Raw genomic sequence first — 14,985 nt, forward strand, 5'->3', positions numbered from 1 at the left:
ATGGACACCACTAGTTGCTTCTTCTGTCGCACCAATTCTCTAACAGGACAAGACAATAGGTAAAGGCACAGTCAGGAGAACTAATCACAGGAAACTTGGGAAATTTATTTGCATATTTTCTTGCTTCATCAACCTGCAAACAACTGGATCACATCACACATTGGCATGCAAGCTCAGGAAACAACAAACACTTTAATATTATCCTAAATAAAGCAGGAAGATAGCTGCTGAAATGTATTTCCAAGTCAAATGACTTACGGGTTATTCGCACCAACATTCTCTTATTATGGAAAGCAGAGAATTGATCACACACAAGCATACTTAAATTTGAAATATATTTTCTATAATTTCTTTTTAAAGATTTATTTAATTAAAAGATAACAGAGTGAGAAGGGAAGCAGGAAGAGAGAAAAAGGGGAGGGGGCAGAGATCAGAGATCTTCTATCTGCTGGTTCACTCCCCAAATGGCCACAATAGCCAGGGCTGGACCAGTCCAAAGCCAAGAGCCAGGAACTCCTGGTCTCCCACTTAATTAGCAGGAAACAGGACTGGAAGTGGAGTTGTTGGGACTGGAACCAGCATTCTGATATGAGACTCTGAGGTTGCAGCTAGCAGCTTAACCTGTGTGCCATGCCAACCTCAGCTACTTTCATCTTAAGAAAATATATAAGTATTGGTCACAACATTCAACATTTCAAACTTTAAACTTCACTCTTTATCACTATTAGACTCAGAACTACTTTGCTTTCCTGCAAATGTGGTTTATTGTAACCTCAATCCATTTTCTCAAAAACCATTCAACACATTTATACTATTTCAGTAATTACCGTGCTATTCAGAAAAACAAGTGAACAGTTTATTAAGAATAAAATGAGGGTATGGAATGTGATACAGTACAAGTAAGACACTCAAGATGGGTATAATAGTACTACTTGCACAACAAATTAAATTTCACTTCAAAAATAAAATCACAAGACAAAAAGAAAAAGCAATTCCATCATTATAAAGTGAGATATTTCATGCAAAGTACTTAAAAAACCAAAAAACCAAAAACAAAACCTCATACCCAACCACCCAACACAAAGCTATCTGAAATACTGTCATGCTAACATAGTAACCACAATATAATCATTCATGGAAAAATGACACACAAATTAAGCAATGGACTAGATGAAATAATACAGTTTGTAGTATTGTAAACTCCTGGACTAGAATGATTTTACATGACAAGCAGTTCCAGACTCACTCACAGGGTGAGTAAGATGGGCTAACTGTTGAGAGATATGTAAATACAGACCCTAATAAGTCATCTTAGTATCTTCTAATTATAAAACTTGGATACCTAGAGAACCTGAAAAATTTATATAAAATTTGGCATAATCCATTTGTGTTTCAAGAAATGACTTTAGGATCGTATCTGCAATTATTAGAGAGCTATATAAAAATAATTCAAAGTCAGGATTTGGCCTCTTAAATAATGATCAAAATTTTTACCACAGAAATAACCCTAGATAGGCATTTACTTTGATTAACCATTATTCAGGATGGGTAACATGATCTTCTAGCACTTTATATTCAAGTGGCTGCAAAGGGCCAGTTAATTTAGAGACTAAATGAAATATGAAACAAAACAATTGGTAGAGAGGGGAGAATTTCCTCTTTTGCAAAGACTTAAGTGGGTTAAAACCTTTCCTTTATTTCTGAGGGAGCTAGAGTCAACAAAGCAACTAGACTGTCAAGCTGTAATGCATGTCTCTGTACAAGATGCTTGAGCAGAATTCATGGAAGAGAGTTTTGCCTTAACAAATAGCCAGGAATGGTGTTTTAAGAGATTAGCACTTCCTTCCACAGCTGCCAAACTGAAATACACGCCTGGTCATCAGGAGGTGCACAAACTGGAAGTGTATTTTCAAGAGGGCATAATGTCATAGAAAGGCAGGAAGTGCCTGTGTCACTGCACCTGCCCATTCAGGAGGCCAGGAGACAACAGACACCTATTATTATTTTATGGTTCTGACTCTACCAATGATGTATAGATTGGCTACAGATACAACAATAAGATTAAGAAAAAAGAATAGGGAAAAAATACTTAGAATAAAGAACTACCCATTCCCATTTGTTATTTTTTCCCCCTTTTAGACTTTAGTTAATTAAAACAGAGTGGGAAATTATCCAGAATTACTCTTCCTTTCTCTGAAATTTAACTTCCTATTTACATTTCATGAAAACAACATAATTGCCCATAAGCAAGATTTAGCCTCTCTAAAAACAAGAGCAATTGCTTTAATTTTTGCAGAAGGACATCAGAAAATTTTCCAATGCAAAACCTAGAGTTTGAGGCCAGTAAAGAACCTTCTTTAGTAATCAGAACCTATCATAGTTAGAGCTCTTTGGAATGTGTGTCTTAGAGATACAAAGGCATCACAAATTAGAAATCCCAGAGTATTTATAAAGTAAGTTATTAAAAAAATTTCTAACGGGAGACACATGTTTCCATCAGCAAATTAAATCTGATAAATCAATCTTCTCCAACAACTCAACATAGCCTCTGGAATCAAACGTGATCACTCAATCATAACAATGCAAGATGAAGTACAGACGAGCAATACGTGTAACTGTGTAAACCGCTGTAGTTCTAAAGCAGTAGATTTATATTACAAAGCAATGTAAATAAATATTGGGCTAGTACAAAAGCTCTTATTTACAGTTTTACAAATGAAATTGTATTCAGTGTAAATCCTGTGCTTTAAAGAACACAGTACTGTATTAATAAAACGAGTTCTGTTGAGGGCATTACAAGTTTTTGTTAGAATCAATGCATAATGTATAAAAGATTCAAGTTAACTCTGTTCATAATTTAGTACAGACAAAACCCAGTTTAACCTGGAATGGCATCTGTTAAAGTGCTGAAAAACAGGAACTATTTAGAAAACACTGTACATTTTTAAAGCTCTATCAACTCAGAATGTTAAACTTCTTTCATACTTTTTAGCCTTCTGCCATAGGCCTGTGGACAAGATTACTTGTTCAGCAAAGAAGGGTAACTTAGAGGCCACCAGTTGTCTTGATGATTTTAGGTTCAGGGAATTAGTTTCCTAAAAGAACTATTTATCCATCAACCATACCTTCAGGCCTCACAATCTGGTAAGTAATTAAATATTCAGGATAAGCCTGGAAAAGAAAGATTAATCAGTTATTGGTAAACAAATGATTTGAAGGACAAGCAGACTTCCCACAGGATTCCTATAGGATCTTTAGGGAGGAGGTTCTAAATTAGTGTTGTGGATGTCTAGGGGTATTTTCTCCAAACCTCCCTATCATGATTCCAATCCTTTCCTTTACACGCTACATCAGCGGGTCTAGGATGAACACTATGGAAACTGTTTTTCCTAACTGAGGTGATTCTGAAACCTACCCTCAGTTCAGAACACTGTCCTAGTACTGCTCCTGACTAGATGTGTGTCACTGACAGCAGGAATTATCAACATATCCTTCTTTGCTACAGACAGATGGGTTAACTATTAAATGCACGAATGTGATTAATTATATTTTACGGGAGCTAAAAAAAGATTTAGTACAACTGGAAAAATATGAATACAGTCTGCAGAATACATACAGTAATATCAAAGGTATTTTTCTGATTTTGGTAATTTTAGATGTTCTTGTTTTTAGGAAATACACACTCAACTCAAGTACAATTTAAGGACAAAGAGACATGCCTGTAACTTACTCTCAAACAGTTCACAAAAAATAATATGCTCATATATACACATGGAGAAGGAGGGTGTGAGTGAGAGAGGATGACAGAGGAAAGGGAGAGAATAAAATATTAAGATTTGGAAAATTAGGTAAAGGGCAAAAAGGAATTCTCTACTATTTTCAAAACTTTTCAAGTCTGAAATTATTTCCACATAAACATTCAAAAAATGCAGGTCTTAAGGCAATGTACTTTGCCAATTTAAGAGATTAGAAAGAATTTAAAATGTGGCCGGATACTATTTTTAAATACAGGCAAAAAAAAAAAAAAAAAAAAAGTGTTACCTGCTCTCCTCTGTAAATAACATATTCGGCTAAGGCTAGGCCATTGACACTGGGTCGACCAGTGACTGAGTGGTGACCTGGAGGAGAATGTGCCATTTTCATTGCACTAAACTGCAGGAAAGACTTTCCCAAGGTTACTCGGCAAAAGAGCAGCTGTCTATGGTAGAGAAAGGAAAAGATCAGCTTGAAGACAAATCTGACATGTAAATACGAGTTATTATTTGTGTATACTCATAGCTTTACAATGTATTCATATGTAACATTTATAATTATTTATACCTTTCTACTCTTAAAAGAACTTTGTAAGAATGTCTTCTACTACCCTTATTGATTTAATCTTTTAACTACAAAACCTGAAAAATGTAATGACATTATAGAGATTCAGACTTTTAAGATCTTATTTGTAATTCCAGCAAAAACATAAAAATCATAGGCCAAGAGGGAACAAGGAACAATTCAAGGGGTTTCTAAGTGGTGGCTTGCAAAACTGGACATTTATCCAACTAAGTTGCTTCCATCTTCAAAATATACTTGAGGGGCAGGGGCAGGCTTTTGGCACAGTGGTTAAGATGCTACTTGGAATGCCTACATGCCATACTGGAGTGCTTGGGTCTGAGTCCTAGCTCAGCTCCAGAACCAATTTCTTGAAAACGCCCACCTGGGAGGCTCAAGTGGTTGGTTCCTACCATCCATATGGGACATCTAGACTGAGTACCTGATCCCTGGCTTTGGCCTGCTTCAGCCTTGGTTGTTGTGGGCATTTAGGGGATGAACCAGCAGAGGGGAGATTTCACTTGTCTCTTGCTTTAAAATTACATTTAATACATACATACATATAGATAGATAAAATATAATTATGTTTATATATGTAAGAGAGAGCAAGAGAATCCCATATACTGATTTATTCTCCAAAGGCCTGTACCAGCTGGGACTTGGGCCTGGGGACTCAGGCAGGAACTCAATCTGGGACTCCCATATGGATGTAACGAACCCACTAACATGAGCCATCACCACTGCCTCCCAGGGTCTGCATTGCTGGGAAGATGGACAAAGGAGCCAGAACAGGAACTAAACCCAGTTACTATGACGTGCAACGTACTTATCTTAACTGGTGTCTTAACTTCTGCCAGGCCAAATGCCCACTCCTGAATTCTAACGTCTTAACTCACAGTCCTATAGCATTCAAGGGCTACAATAAAATCTCTCTCATGCTCAGTATTATCTTTTTCTTTCTTTCTTTTTTAAGATTTATTTAATTTACTTGAAAGGTAGAGTGAGTGAGTGAGTGAGTGAGAGAGAGAAAGAGAAAGAGAGAGAAAGAGAGAGAGAGAGAGAGAGAAATATCTTCCATTTGCTGGTCCACTTCCCAAAATGGCCACAGTGGCCAGGTCTAGGCCAGAGTGAAGTCAGGAGCCAGGAGCTTCTTCTGGGTCTCCCACATGGGTGCAGGGGCCCAAGGACTTGGGCCATCTGCTGCTGCTTTCTCAGGTGCATTAGCAGGGAGCTGGATCAGAACTGGGGCAGTCAGGGCTCAAACTGGTGCCCAATTTGGGATGCCGGTGCTACATATGACAGCTTTACCCGCTATTCCACAGTGCCAGCCCCTCAATTTTTTTTTTTTTTTTGACAAGCAGAGTGGATAGTGAGAGAGAGACAGGGAGAAAGGGCTTCCTTTGCCGTTGGTTCACCCTCCAATGGCCGCCGCACCGCGCTGATCTGATGGCAGGAGCCAGGTACTTCTCCTGGTCTCCCATGGGGTGCAGGGCCCAAGCACTTGGGCCATCCTCCACTGCACTCCCGGGCCACAGCAGAGAGCTGGCCTGGAAGAGGGGCAACCGGGACAGAATCCGGCGCCCTGACCGGGACTAGAACCCGGTGTGCCGGCGCCGCAAGGCGGAGGATTAGCCTAGTGAGCTGCAGTGCTGGCCTCAATGTTATTTTTTTATTCAGCATTTAAAAAAATTTAATTAATTTCATTTTGAATGGTAGAGAAATAGAGATATTTCATTTGCTGGTTCACACTCTAAATGCCTGCAACAGCTGGGGCTGGGCCAGGCTGAAGTCAGGAGCCAGGAGCTCAATCTGGGTCTCCCAAGTGGGTGGCAGAGACCCATGTACTTGAGTCATCACCTGCTGCCTCCCGAGGTGCACATGAGCAAGGAAGCTGACATCAGAACTGGAGTCAGGACTTTAATCCAGGTATTCCCATATGGGACGTGGGCATTCCAAGCAGTTCCTTAACCACTGCACCAGTTGTCCACCTCCAATTTAGCATCCTTTGAAGCACTAGGTATTCTAATGATTAAGTGAGTTAATTACATTAAGTAAGAAGTGTTTTCCATAAAGGTCATATAATAAATATTAGTTACTATAGCTAATGAGATCCAAATGCAACCTAAAATATATGTATCTTGGATTACTAGCTGTCCAAAATATTACCTGGTCCCCAAATTTCTCAAATATGTAACTAGTTCTTTTCTGATTTTTATCAAAATAAATGAGAACAAATATTCTCTTACCTGTGGCAAATATAACAAGATCTGTCTTTGTGAACTGGACACCCAGTACCTCCTCCAATTCCATATACATACTGATTGCTTTTGGAAGAGTTTTCAGCAAAATAAATCCCAGCTCCAAACATGCCACCTATGTACGCGTGCCTTTCATCAAAGCCTTTATGGATAATTGCATTCACAAAGGGAGAGCCTGAAATACACACAGATGGGTAACAATAACTTAAAACTTATCTTAGAAAAAGAACTAAAGCCTTTTTGAGGTTAAATTCTTAAATATATACCACCACCACCACAAAGCCAAAACCAATAAAGGTTAAGTTAACTGTCAGTTCATTATTCTATTTCCTTTACTTAAAAGGGAGACAGCGCTCCTTTCACTGTTTCACTCTCTCAACAACTTAAGACATAAATAATCAGAAAGCTTCAAAAAATAAAAATTGGAGTTCATGATTCAACCACAGGTATCACTTTGTGAACATTGAAGTTAAATGTAGTTTAAGATGTTCAGAATCAAAATCAGAAAAGGATGAATGTAGTTTTCTGTAGTGATCTTCAGGCCTCACTTCAATTTTATACTCAATCAATTAGTTAACAAAACACAATTTCTCAGAGTGATCTTAAAACAACATTAACAGTCAACATCCATATTTATTTTTGCCCTTATGGTAATCATATTATAACCATAAAGTATAAATCATAAAATGTACTCCAAAGTTCAAAAAATGAATGTAAATCCAAAATTTACTGTCAGATTTATTTTTATTTTTATTTTTTTTAAGATTTTTATTTATTTGAGAAGTAGAGATACAGACAGTGAGAGGGAGAGACAGACAGAAAGGTCTTCCGTCTGCTGGTTCACTCCCTAAATGGCCGCCACAGCCAGGGTTTGGGCAGGCTGAAGCCAGGAGCCAGGTGCTTCCTCCTGTTCTCTCACATGGGTGCAGGGGCCCAAGCACTTGGGCCATCTTCCACTGCTTTCCCAGGTCATAGCCATGGATCAGAAGAGGAGCAGCCGGGACTAGAACCGGCATCCATATAGGACGCTGGTATCACAGGCGGAGGATTAACCTACTATGCCACAGTTCTGGCCCCTGTCAGGTTTATTTTTTTATTTTTATTTTTTGTTTTTACAGGCGGAGTTAGACAGTGAGAGAGAGAGAAACAGAGAGAAACCTTTTCCATTGGTTCACCTCCCAAATAGCCGGTGTGGTCGGTGCACTGCGCCAATCCAAAGCTAGGAGCCAGCTGGAGTTGCGCTGATCCGAATCCAGGAACCAGGATTCTCCTCTGGGTCTCCCACATGGGCACAGGAGCCCAGGGAGCTGGGCCATTTTCACTGCTTTCCCAGGCCACAGCAGAGAGCTGGACTGGAAGTCGAGCAGCCAGGACTTAAATTGGCGCCCATATGGGATGCCAGCACCGCAGGTGGCGGCTTTACCCGCTATGCCACAGCGTCGTCGGCCCCAAGTAAATCTTTAAAAAAGAAATCTACCCTAAAATACAGGACAGTGGTAGAATTAAGGGAAAGCAATCTTACCATGAAACAGCATCCTTTCATTTGCATGGTTGTGGTTTTCTTCAGAGACTTCTTTTCTCCGGTGAGTATATCTCTCCCATAGTTTCTTATTACAAACTTTCTGAATCTATCAAAAAACCAGAAAAATAAAATCTTCAGGTCTTAATCTTTATTTAAATACTTCATCTTAACCAAAATATGGGATACATAATTAGCCAGAAGAGAAGCACAACTTTTCTCTGAAATGTAAGACATACATGTATCATTTTAGTCTACTGAAAACACTGTGTCCCAAATTATGAAGTTGGAAATTAAAAATGCCAAAGCCAGAAAGGCTACATATGGCCACATGCAAAGACTGAGACTACCGCTAAGTGATTACAGCACTTCCATTCTTATTAATTTAAAATTAGTAAAACACCCTGAATCAGAAATGTGGAGTTCTTTATCAAGCATTAGAAAGACAATGTTTCTTCCTCCCTGCTTTATCTAGCTCAAAGTACTATCTTAATCTGTTGTAATTTTGCCTTTTAAATAAATTAGATCTTAAGAAAAAAGAAGACATTTACCACATTTTAATTCCGATTGTCTCACTTTTACAATTACTACTGAGAATTTTTCCATGTAGTTAACGCAAAGTCATTATGCAATCCAGTATGGTATCTAATTTGGATTGCTATAGCTCAAGAAAAACAGCAAAGTTGGAAAAGGTCTTCAGAAAAGTAACTAGCCGGCGCCGTGGCTCAATAGGCTAATCCTCCACCTTGTGGCGCCGGCACACCGGGTTCTAGTCCCGGTCGGGGCGCCGGATTCTGTCCCGGTTGCCCCTCTTCCAGGCCAGCTCTCTGCTATGGCCAGGGAGTGCAGTAGAGGATGGCCCAGGTGCTTGGGCCCTGCACCCCATGGGAGACCAGGAAAAAAAGCACCTGGCTCCTGGCTCCTGCCAGGATCAGCGCGGTGCGCCGGCTGCAGCGGCGGCCATTGGAGGGTGAACCAGCGGCAAAGGAAGACCTTTCTCTCTCTGTCTCTCTCTCTCACTGTCCACTCTGCCTGTCAAAAAAAAAAAAAAAAAAAAAAAAAAAAAAAAAAAAAAAAAAAAACAGAAAAGTAACTGAAATCATCAAGAAAGGATTCTCACAGAATAATGCAAAAATATTTTTAAAGGTTGTTTCTCAGAAAAGATGAACAGAAAGTACTACTGAAGTTTATAAAAAGGTGGAATGTCTGGGGATTCCTAGAAACCTGTAGTGGACATAGGATTTAAGAAAAAAAAAATACAGGGCCAGGTGTTTGGCCTGGCAATTAGGACACCTGCTGAGACACTCATACCCCATACCAGAGTGCTTGGATTTGAGTCTTGATTCTGCCCAGTTCTAACTTCCTGCTAACGTGCACTCTGGGAAGCAGCAGGTAATGGCTCAGTAGTTGGATCCCTGCCACCCATACAGGGGACTTGGATTGGGTTCCCAGCTCCTGGCTACAGCATGGACCAGCCCATTTGTAGACATCTGGAGAATGAAACAATGGATAGGAGCTCTTTCTCTTTGTCCTCCTGTCTCTTAAACAAAAAAAAAAACAAGCCACGAACATGAGTGGGCACTGTGGCACAGTGGGTTAAATTGCCAACTGGGACATCCACATCCCATATTTCAGCGCCGATTTGAGTCCTAACTACTCTGCTTCCAATCCAGCTTCCTGCTGATGTGCCTGAGAAGGCGGTGGATGACAATCCAAGTATATGGGTTCTTGCCATGCATGTGGGAGACATGATGAAGTTTCAATCTTTGGTCTCACACAGCCCTGGCTGCTAAGGCCATCTGGGGGAATGAACCAGCAGATGGAAGATCTCCCTATAACTCTTTCAAATGAATAAATGAATAAATCTTAAAAAATTATTTTTTAAAAACCATGATATAACTACAAAGATTAGGGTCCTTTTGTAAACCATAAAAAAGGTAGTTTTTAAAATTTTGTTACAATATAGTTTTTTTTTTTTTTTTTTTTTGTTACAATAGAGTATTGTAATGATGTTCTATATGTTTAAAGTCTGGAACCTACAAGATTTATTATTACCCTATGACAAAGAATAATGCCAAACTTGAGTATGTTCAACAAGGCTGAATTATTATGGCTTATTAAAAGATCTGTTCAGCACGGGGCTGGCGCTGTGGCACAGTGGGTTAAAGCACTGGCCTGAAGCGTCAGCATCCCATATGGGCATTGGTTCTAGTCCTGGCTGCTCCACTTCTGATCCAGCTCTCTGCTGTGGCCTGGGAAAGCAGAAGAAGATGGCCCAAGGCCTTGGGCCCCTGCACCCGCATGGGAGACCTGGAAGAAGCTCCTGGCTCCCGGCTTCGGACTGGCGCAGCTCTGGCCGTTGTGGCCATCTGGGGAGTGAACCATCGGATAGAAGATCTTTCTCTCTGTCTCCGCCTCTCTCTGTAACTCTTTCAAATAAATAAAATCTTAAAAAAAAAAAAAAAAAAAAGATCTGTTTGGCTAGACACATTATATTCTTATGAAACTTCAAACTCTAAAAACTATGGTCTCAGGAAACTTCATTTTCACTAATACATTACCTTTAGAATATTATATCTATTGAAGATTCCGCCTGCATGACCTCCATCTCTGTGTTCACGGACTGTACTTTGCATCTGATTGAAAAATAATTTGAAACATATGTGCATTAACTTTTATGTCTTCTCTGATATTGGAACAAGATTCTCTACTGATTTTATTTTTGATAATATAAAACTTATAACATTCTTATTGTCTACAGGATATGGGATTTATAAACTTGTGAATGTTATATTCTAGACATTTATTAATCAGTCTGGAAACTATAGGAGGGTATTATATAATGCAAACTAAAGGAACGAGAGTATGCAAGATGAGCTACACATATAAGGCTAACTAGACATGCTCAAACAAAACAAGGATTTGTTCCTATTGATTTTGGTGTACTAAAGCACAACATGTGTTTCCTCAAGAGCTAGTGAACTGAGTTTTAGAACTAAGTTTCACTCAACTTTGGATCTCTGCTCAACTTACATATAAGGTATGTTTTCTTCAAAGTGTAAGGAGGTGTAAGGAGGGTACTATTCAAACACTTCAGTTGATCCAAAAGTTCTTTACAGAGAAAGCTGGAAGAAAATCCTGCTGGGCAAGTAGTATTCACCTGTTCTGGGTCCTGTCTGAGATACTTGGCTTTGCAACTCCTTCATGAAAGGAGTAAAAGTTACTGTTTACTTTTAAAAGACAGCAACCTCTTTACCAATGTTATTCTGTGTTAGTTTTAACTGTAGTGCTGAAAACCAAGTAACTGGAGTTAAGATGATCAAGGAAGTAGATTTCAATGTTAAAAGCTAGATTTTAAGATTTTCCAGATGGTGGACTGGCATTGTGGTGCAGCAGGTTAAGCCACTACTTGTGATGCCAGCATCCCATTTTGGAAGGCCAGTTATAGTCGTGGTTGCTCTTTTTCCAACACAGCTTCCTTCTAATGTGCCTGGGAAGGATCTGGACCCCTGCCACTCATGTGAATTCCTGGTTCCTGGCTTTGGTCTGGCTCAGATCTGGCTATTGTGGCCACGTGGGGGAGTGAAGCAGCAGATGGAAATTCTTTGTTGCTCTGCTTTTCAAATAAAGTTAAACTAAAAAAATTTTCCAGGTGGTAGAAGGACAAGCTTAAGATCACACTCCATGTTCAAACAAATCCAGAACGTCCAAGAAATTCAGCAATGGAACCAGTAACACATGCAGCAGAATTTATCTTCTGCAGTCATTTAAGATACATAAACATACCTCTTCCTCCACAGACTGAAACTCTTTATCGTCAGGAGACAGATCTATGAGAACTGTTCCACTGCCTGCGGTGTTCAAAGTTAAATATGGGTTAAGACCTGAAACATGAAATTCGAAGGTAAAGAAAAATGGCCAGTAACACAATGAACACACCCAAGAATAGCCACTGGGCTTACTACTGATTCTTACAAACCTTTGTTTTGGAATATTTATAGGAATAGATGATTTGGAATAGATTTATAGGAAAGTAGCATTCCTGTGTACCATTCACCCAACTTCCCCTTAAGTTACCATTTTATACAACCACAGCACATTGTCAAAACTTAAGTGAAACTCAGACTTCATTTGATTTTCCTTACCAGTGTCCTTTCTCTGCTCCAGGATTGAAATCAGGACTTATTACCACATTGAGACTACCAATCTTTGACCTGATAGTTTTAAGAGTTTTGTAGTATTTCAGAAAATCTTTCTATCTTTCATTCTTAATGAATTAATAAAACATTTTCTTCTTCAAATAACTTCCTTTACTAAACATGCAGCACTTTCAGCACTTAATCCCTTTAGTCTTTGTGTAAACAGAGGGAAGAATTATGAAACGTGCATAGTCGGTTCATGTAATTGTAAAACCTGGAAAGAGAAGACTATAAAGTTTATTACCTAACTACTGAATGCTCTGTCTGACCCATAATGGATGGATTCTTTATTTCAGCTAAGAATTTGTCACATTTTCTGAATGTCAATGGTCAGGATAAACCCATCACTTTTTTGTCATCTTTGCCTTAACAAAAGCTTTTTTTTTTTTTTTTTTTTTTTTTTTTTTTTTTTTTTTATTTTTGACAGGCAGAGTGGACAGTGAGAGAGAGAGACAGAGAGAGAAAGGTCTTCCTTTTGCCGCTGGTTCACCCTCCAATGGCCGCCGCTGCAGCCGGCGCACCGCGCTGATCCTGGCAGGAGCCAGGAGCCAGGTGCTTTTCCTGGTCTCCCATGGGGTGCAGGGCCCAAGCACCTGGGCCATCCTCCACTGCACTCCCTGGCCATAGCAGAGAGCTGGCCTGGAAGAGGGGCAACCGGGACAGAATCCGGCGCCCCAACCGGGACTAGAACCCGGTGTGCCGGCGCCGCAAGGTGGAGGATTAGCCTATTGAGCCACGGCGCCGGCTAGCTTTTTTTTTTTTAAGATTTATTTTATTTATTTGAAAGACAGTTACAGAGAGAGGCAGAGAGAGAGAGAGAGAGAGAGAGAGATAGGTCTTCCATCTGCTGGTTCACTCCCTAGATGGCCGCAACGGCTGGAGCTGCACTGATCTGAAGCCAGGAGTCAGGAGCTTCTTCCAGGTCTCCCATGCGGGTGCAGGGGCCCAAGGCCTTGGGCCATCTTCTACTGCTTTCCCAGGCCACAGAAGAGAGCTGGATCGGAAGAGGAGCAGCTGGGACTCGAACCGGCGCCCATAAGGGATGCCAGCGCTTCAGGCCAGGGCTTTAACCCACTGTGCCACAGCGCCGGCCCCACAAAAGCTTTTTAAATGTAATTTTCAGCAGAATTTTTCAATTTCTTCGACATATTTGTAACACAACTCTCCTTTAATATCTACAAGCTTTCTACAACAACAGATCAGGGTTAAATCCTTTACTACTGGATCAGTGCCCAGAGGGTTTTCTCTGGATAATGAGAGCACCAGTTTCATTCTGAGGTATTGTCTCAAGAATAGAAGTATCACCACAAGTCAGATTCTCATGCAGACTTGTAAGAGTAGTTGAGTTACATTATCTGCAGGAATTATGGAGACCATCTGGAGAATATTTTACAGAATCAAGACTGACAAGTACTTGACTAAGGCCCAAGAAGATGTTTATCACTACTGAAAAATCAGCTCCAGTAATCTAGTGACTCAACGTGCTGAATGATAGGTAAGTCAGCAAAATTAAGACTTAGAAGATCACCATAGGTAGCTAATGGTTCCCCTTTGCAAATCAGGCACAACTATGAAATACTGGCTTCAAATAAAGATGGGGAAAGTGTAATCTTGTGTAGGAAACTGATGCTGATAGGCTGGATCAGACACAACCATTCTGTCCTAGGACAGTTTCTTCTAGTGGGAATGAGTGCTTCTATACAACTGTAGCTTTATGTTTCAGTGACAGCAGGACTACAGAGAAGGCATGGAGTCACTTATGCTTCTGGAGGCAGTATCTTTATTTGTATACTTTCAATGCAGTCCTGGTTACTATGATGTGTTTAATACACAAAAACAGGTTCAGACATTTGGTACACACGCTTGGCTGAGCAGTCAAAGGGGTGAAGCCTCTAAATCAGAATTTTGCACAGGCGGAAGGAAAACGGTAGAGGTTCGGTTGGCCTTGGACAGCTGATCCCCCGCTGGCAGACATACTGCACATTGAGATTGGGATCAGGTGAGGAGAGCTCTTGTCCTGGGAACTGGGTGCCGCCAGAAGAGGGGCTGCAATCTAGCACTACCCACAGTGCTTGTTTGTGAAGAACCTGGTGCTAAACCACTCACAGATGACCTACTTCTGGGTTGGGTTTTGTGCGTGGCAGAGCAGCTCCCTCCTAAGTCAGTCCCTGACATCAGGGTTTGTAAAATAAATGTAAGATAAAAAATTTACAAGAAAAACCAAACCTGTCTGCCTTACTTTTCACCCTGCCTCTTTCCTAAAAGACCCTGTTATTCCAGTACTCCCCTGTAACTGCTATCACAGCAGACTGGTATTATTCTAGCAGAGTCACAATGGTGGTCTACAACTGGGGTCTATTTCCTCTTTCTATTTTTAATGTTATTTATATTGTATGCTGATATTCTAGGGTTCCTGCCGATTCGTCTTCTAAAATTTTATTATCCTAGAAAGAGCCAAGACTATCTCACATTTAAAACACTCTGCTCTGGTCACTACCAAGCAAGTAAGGTACATCTACCTTAAAATGATCTCATTCTAGAATATCAGTTTAAATCATTCATTAGCTACCATTACCTAATTTTGGATGTGCTCTTATTTCTTCAAGAGGTGGACTCAGGTTAGCACATATTCATCCCTAAAAATTCCTTCATTTCTGCAAAAGGCAGTTTCTCTTTAACTCTAGTTGCACAGACA

General features: G+C 40.1%; 1 protein-coding gene across 4 annotated transcripts in view; it reads right to left on the minus strand.

Moving 5' to 3' along the window:
• Positions 1–745: 745 nt before the first annotated feature.
• Positions 746–14,985, minus strand: part of TNKS2 (tankyrase 2) — a 65,473-nt gene continuing 51,233 nt past the window's right edge. For 2 of the 4 annotated variants that reach the window (XM_070057626.1, XM_008270190.4), the window contains 6 exons: positions 11,878–11,942; positions 10,653–10,727; positions 8,095–8,200; positions 6,561–6,747; positions 4,042–4,198; positions 746–3,171 (listed from right to left, as the gene is read on the minus strand). In XM_070057626.1, coding sequence (XP_069913727.1) covers positions 3,109–3,171; positions 4,042–4,198; positions 6,561–6,747; positions 8,095–8,200; positions 10,653–10,727; positions 11,878–11,942 — 653 coding nt within the window. In that variant the 3' untranslated portion in view covers positions 746–3,108. Of the gene's footprint in view, positions 3,172–4,041; positions 4,199–6,560; positions 6,748–8,094; positions 8,201–10,652; positions 10,728–11,877; positions 11,976–14,985 lie in introns of all 4 variants that reach the window. The other 2 variants (XM_008270191.4, XM_002718506.5) reach the window with 1 other exon arrangement.

The sequence above is a fragment of the Oryctolagus cuniculus genome, chromosome 15 (assembly GCF_964237555.1).
Source record: "Oryctolagus cuniculus chromosome 15, mOryCun1.1, whole genome shotgun sequence".
Classification (NCBI taxonomy): domain Eukaryota; kingdom Metazoa; phylum Chordata; class Mammalia; order Lagomorpha; family Leporidae; genus Oryctolagus; species Oryctolagus cuniculus.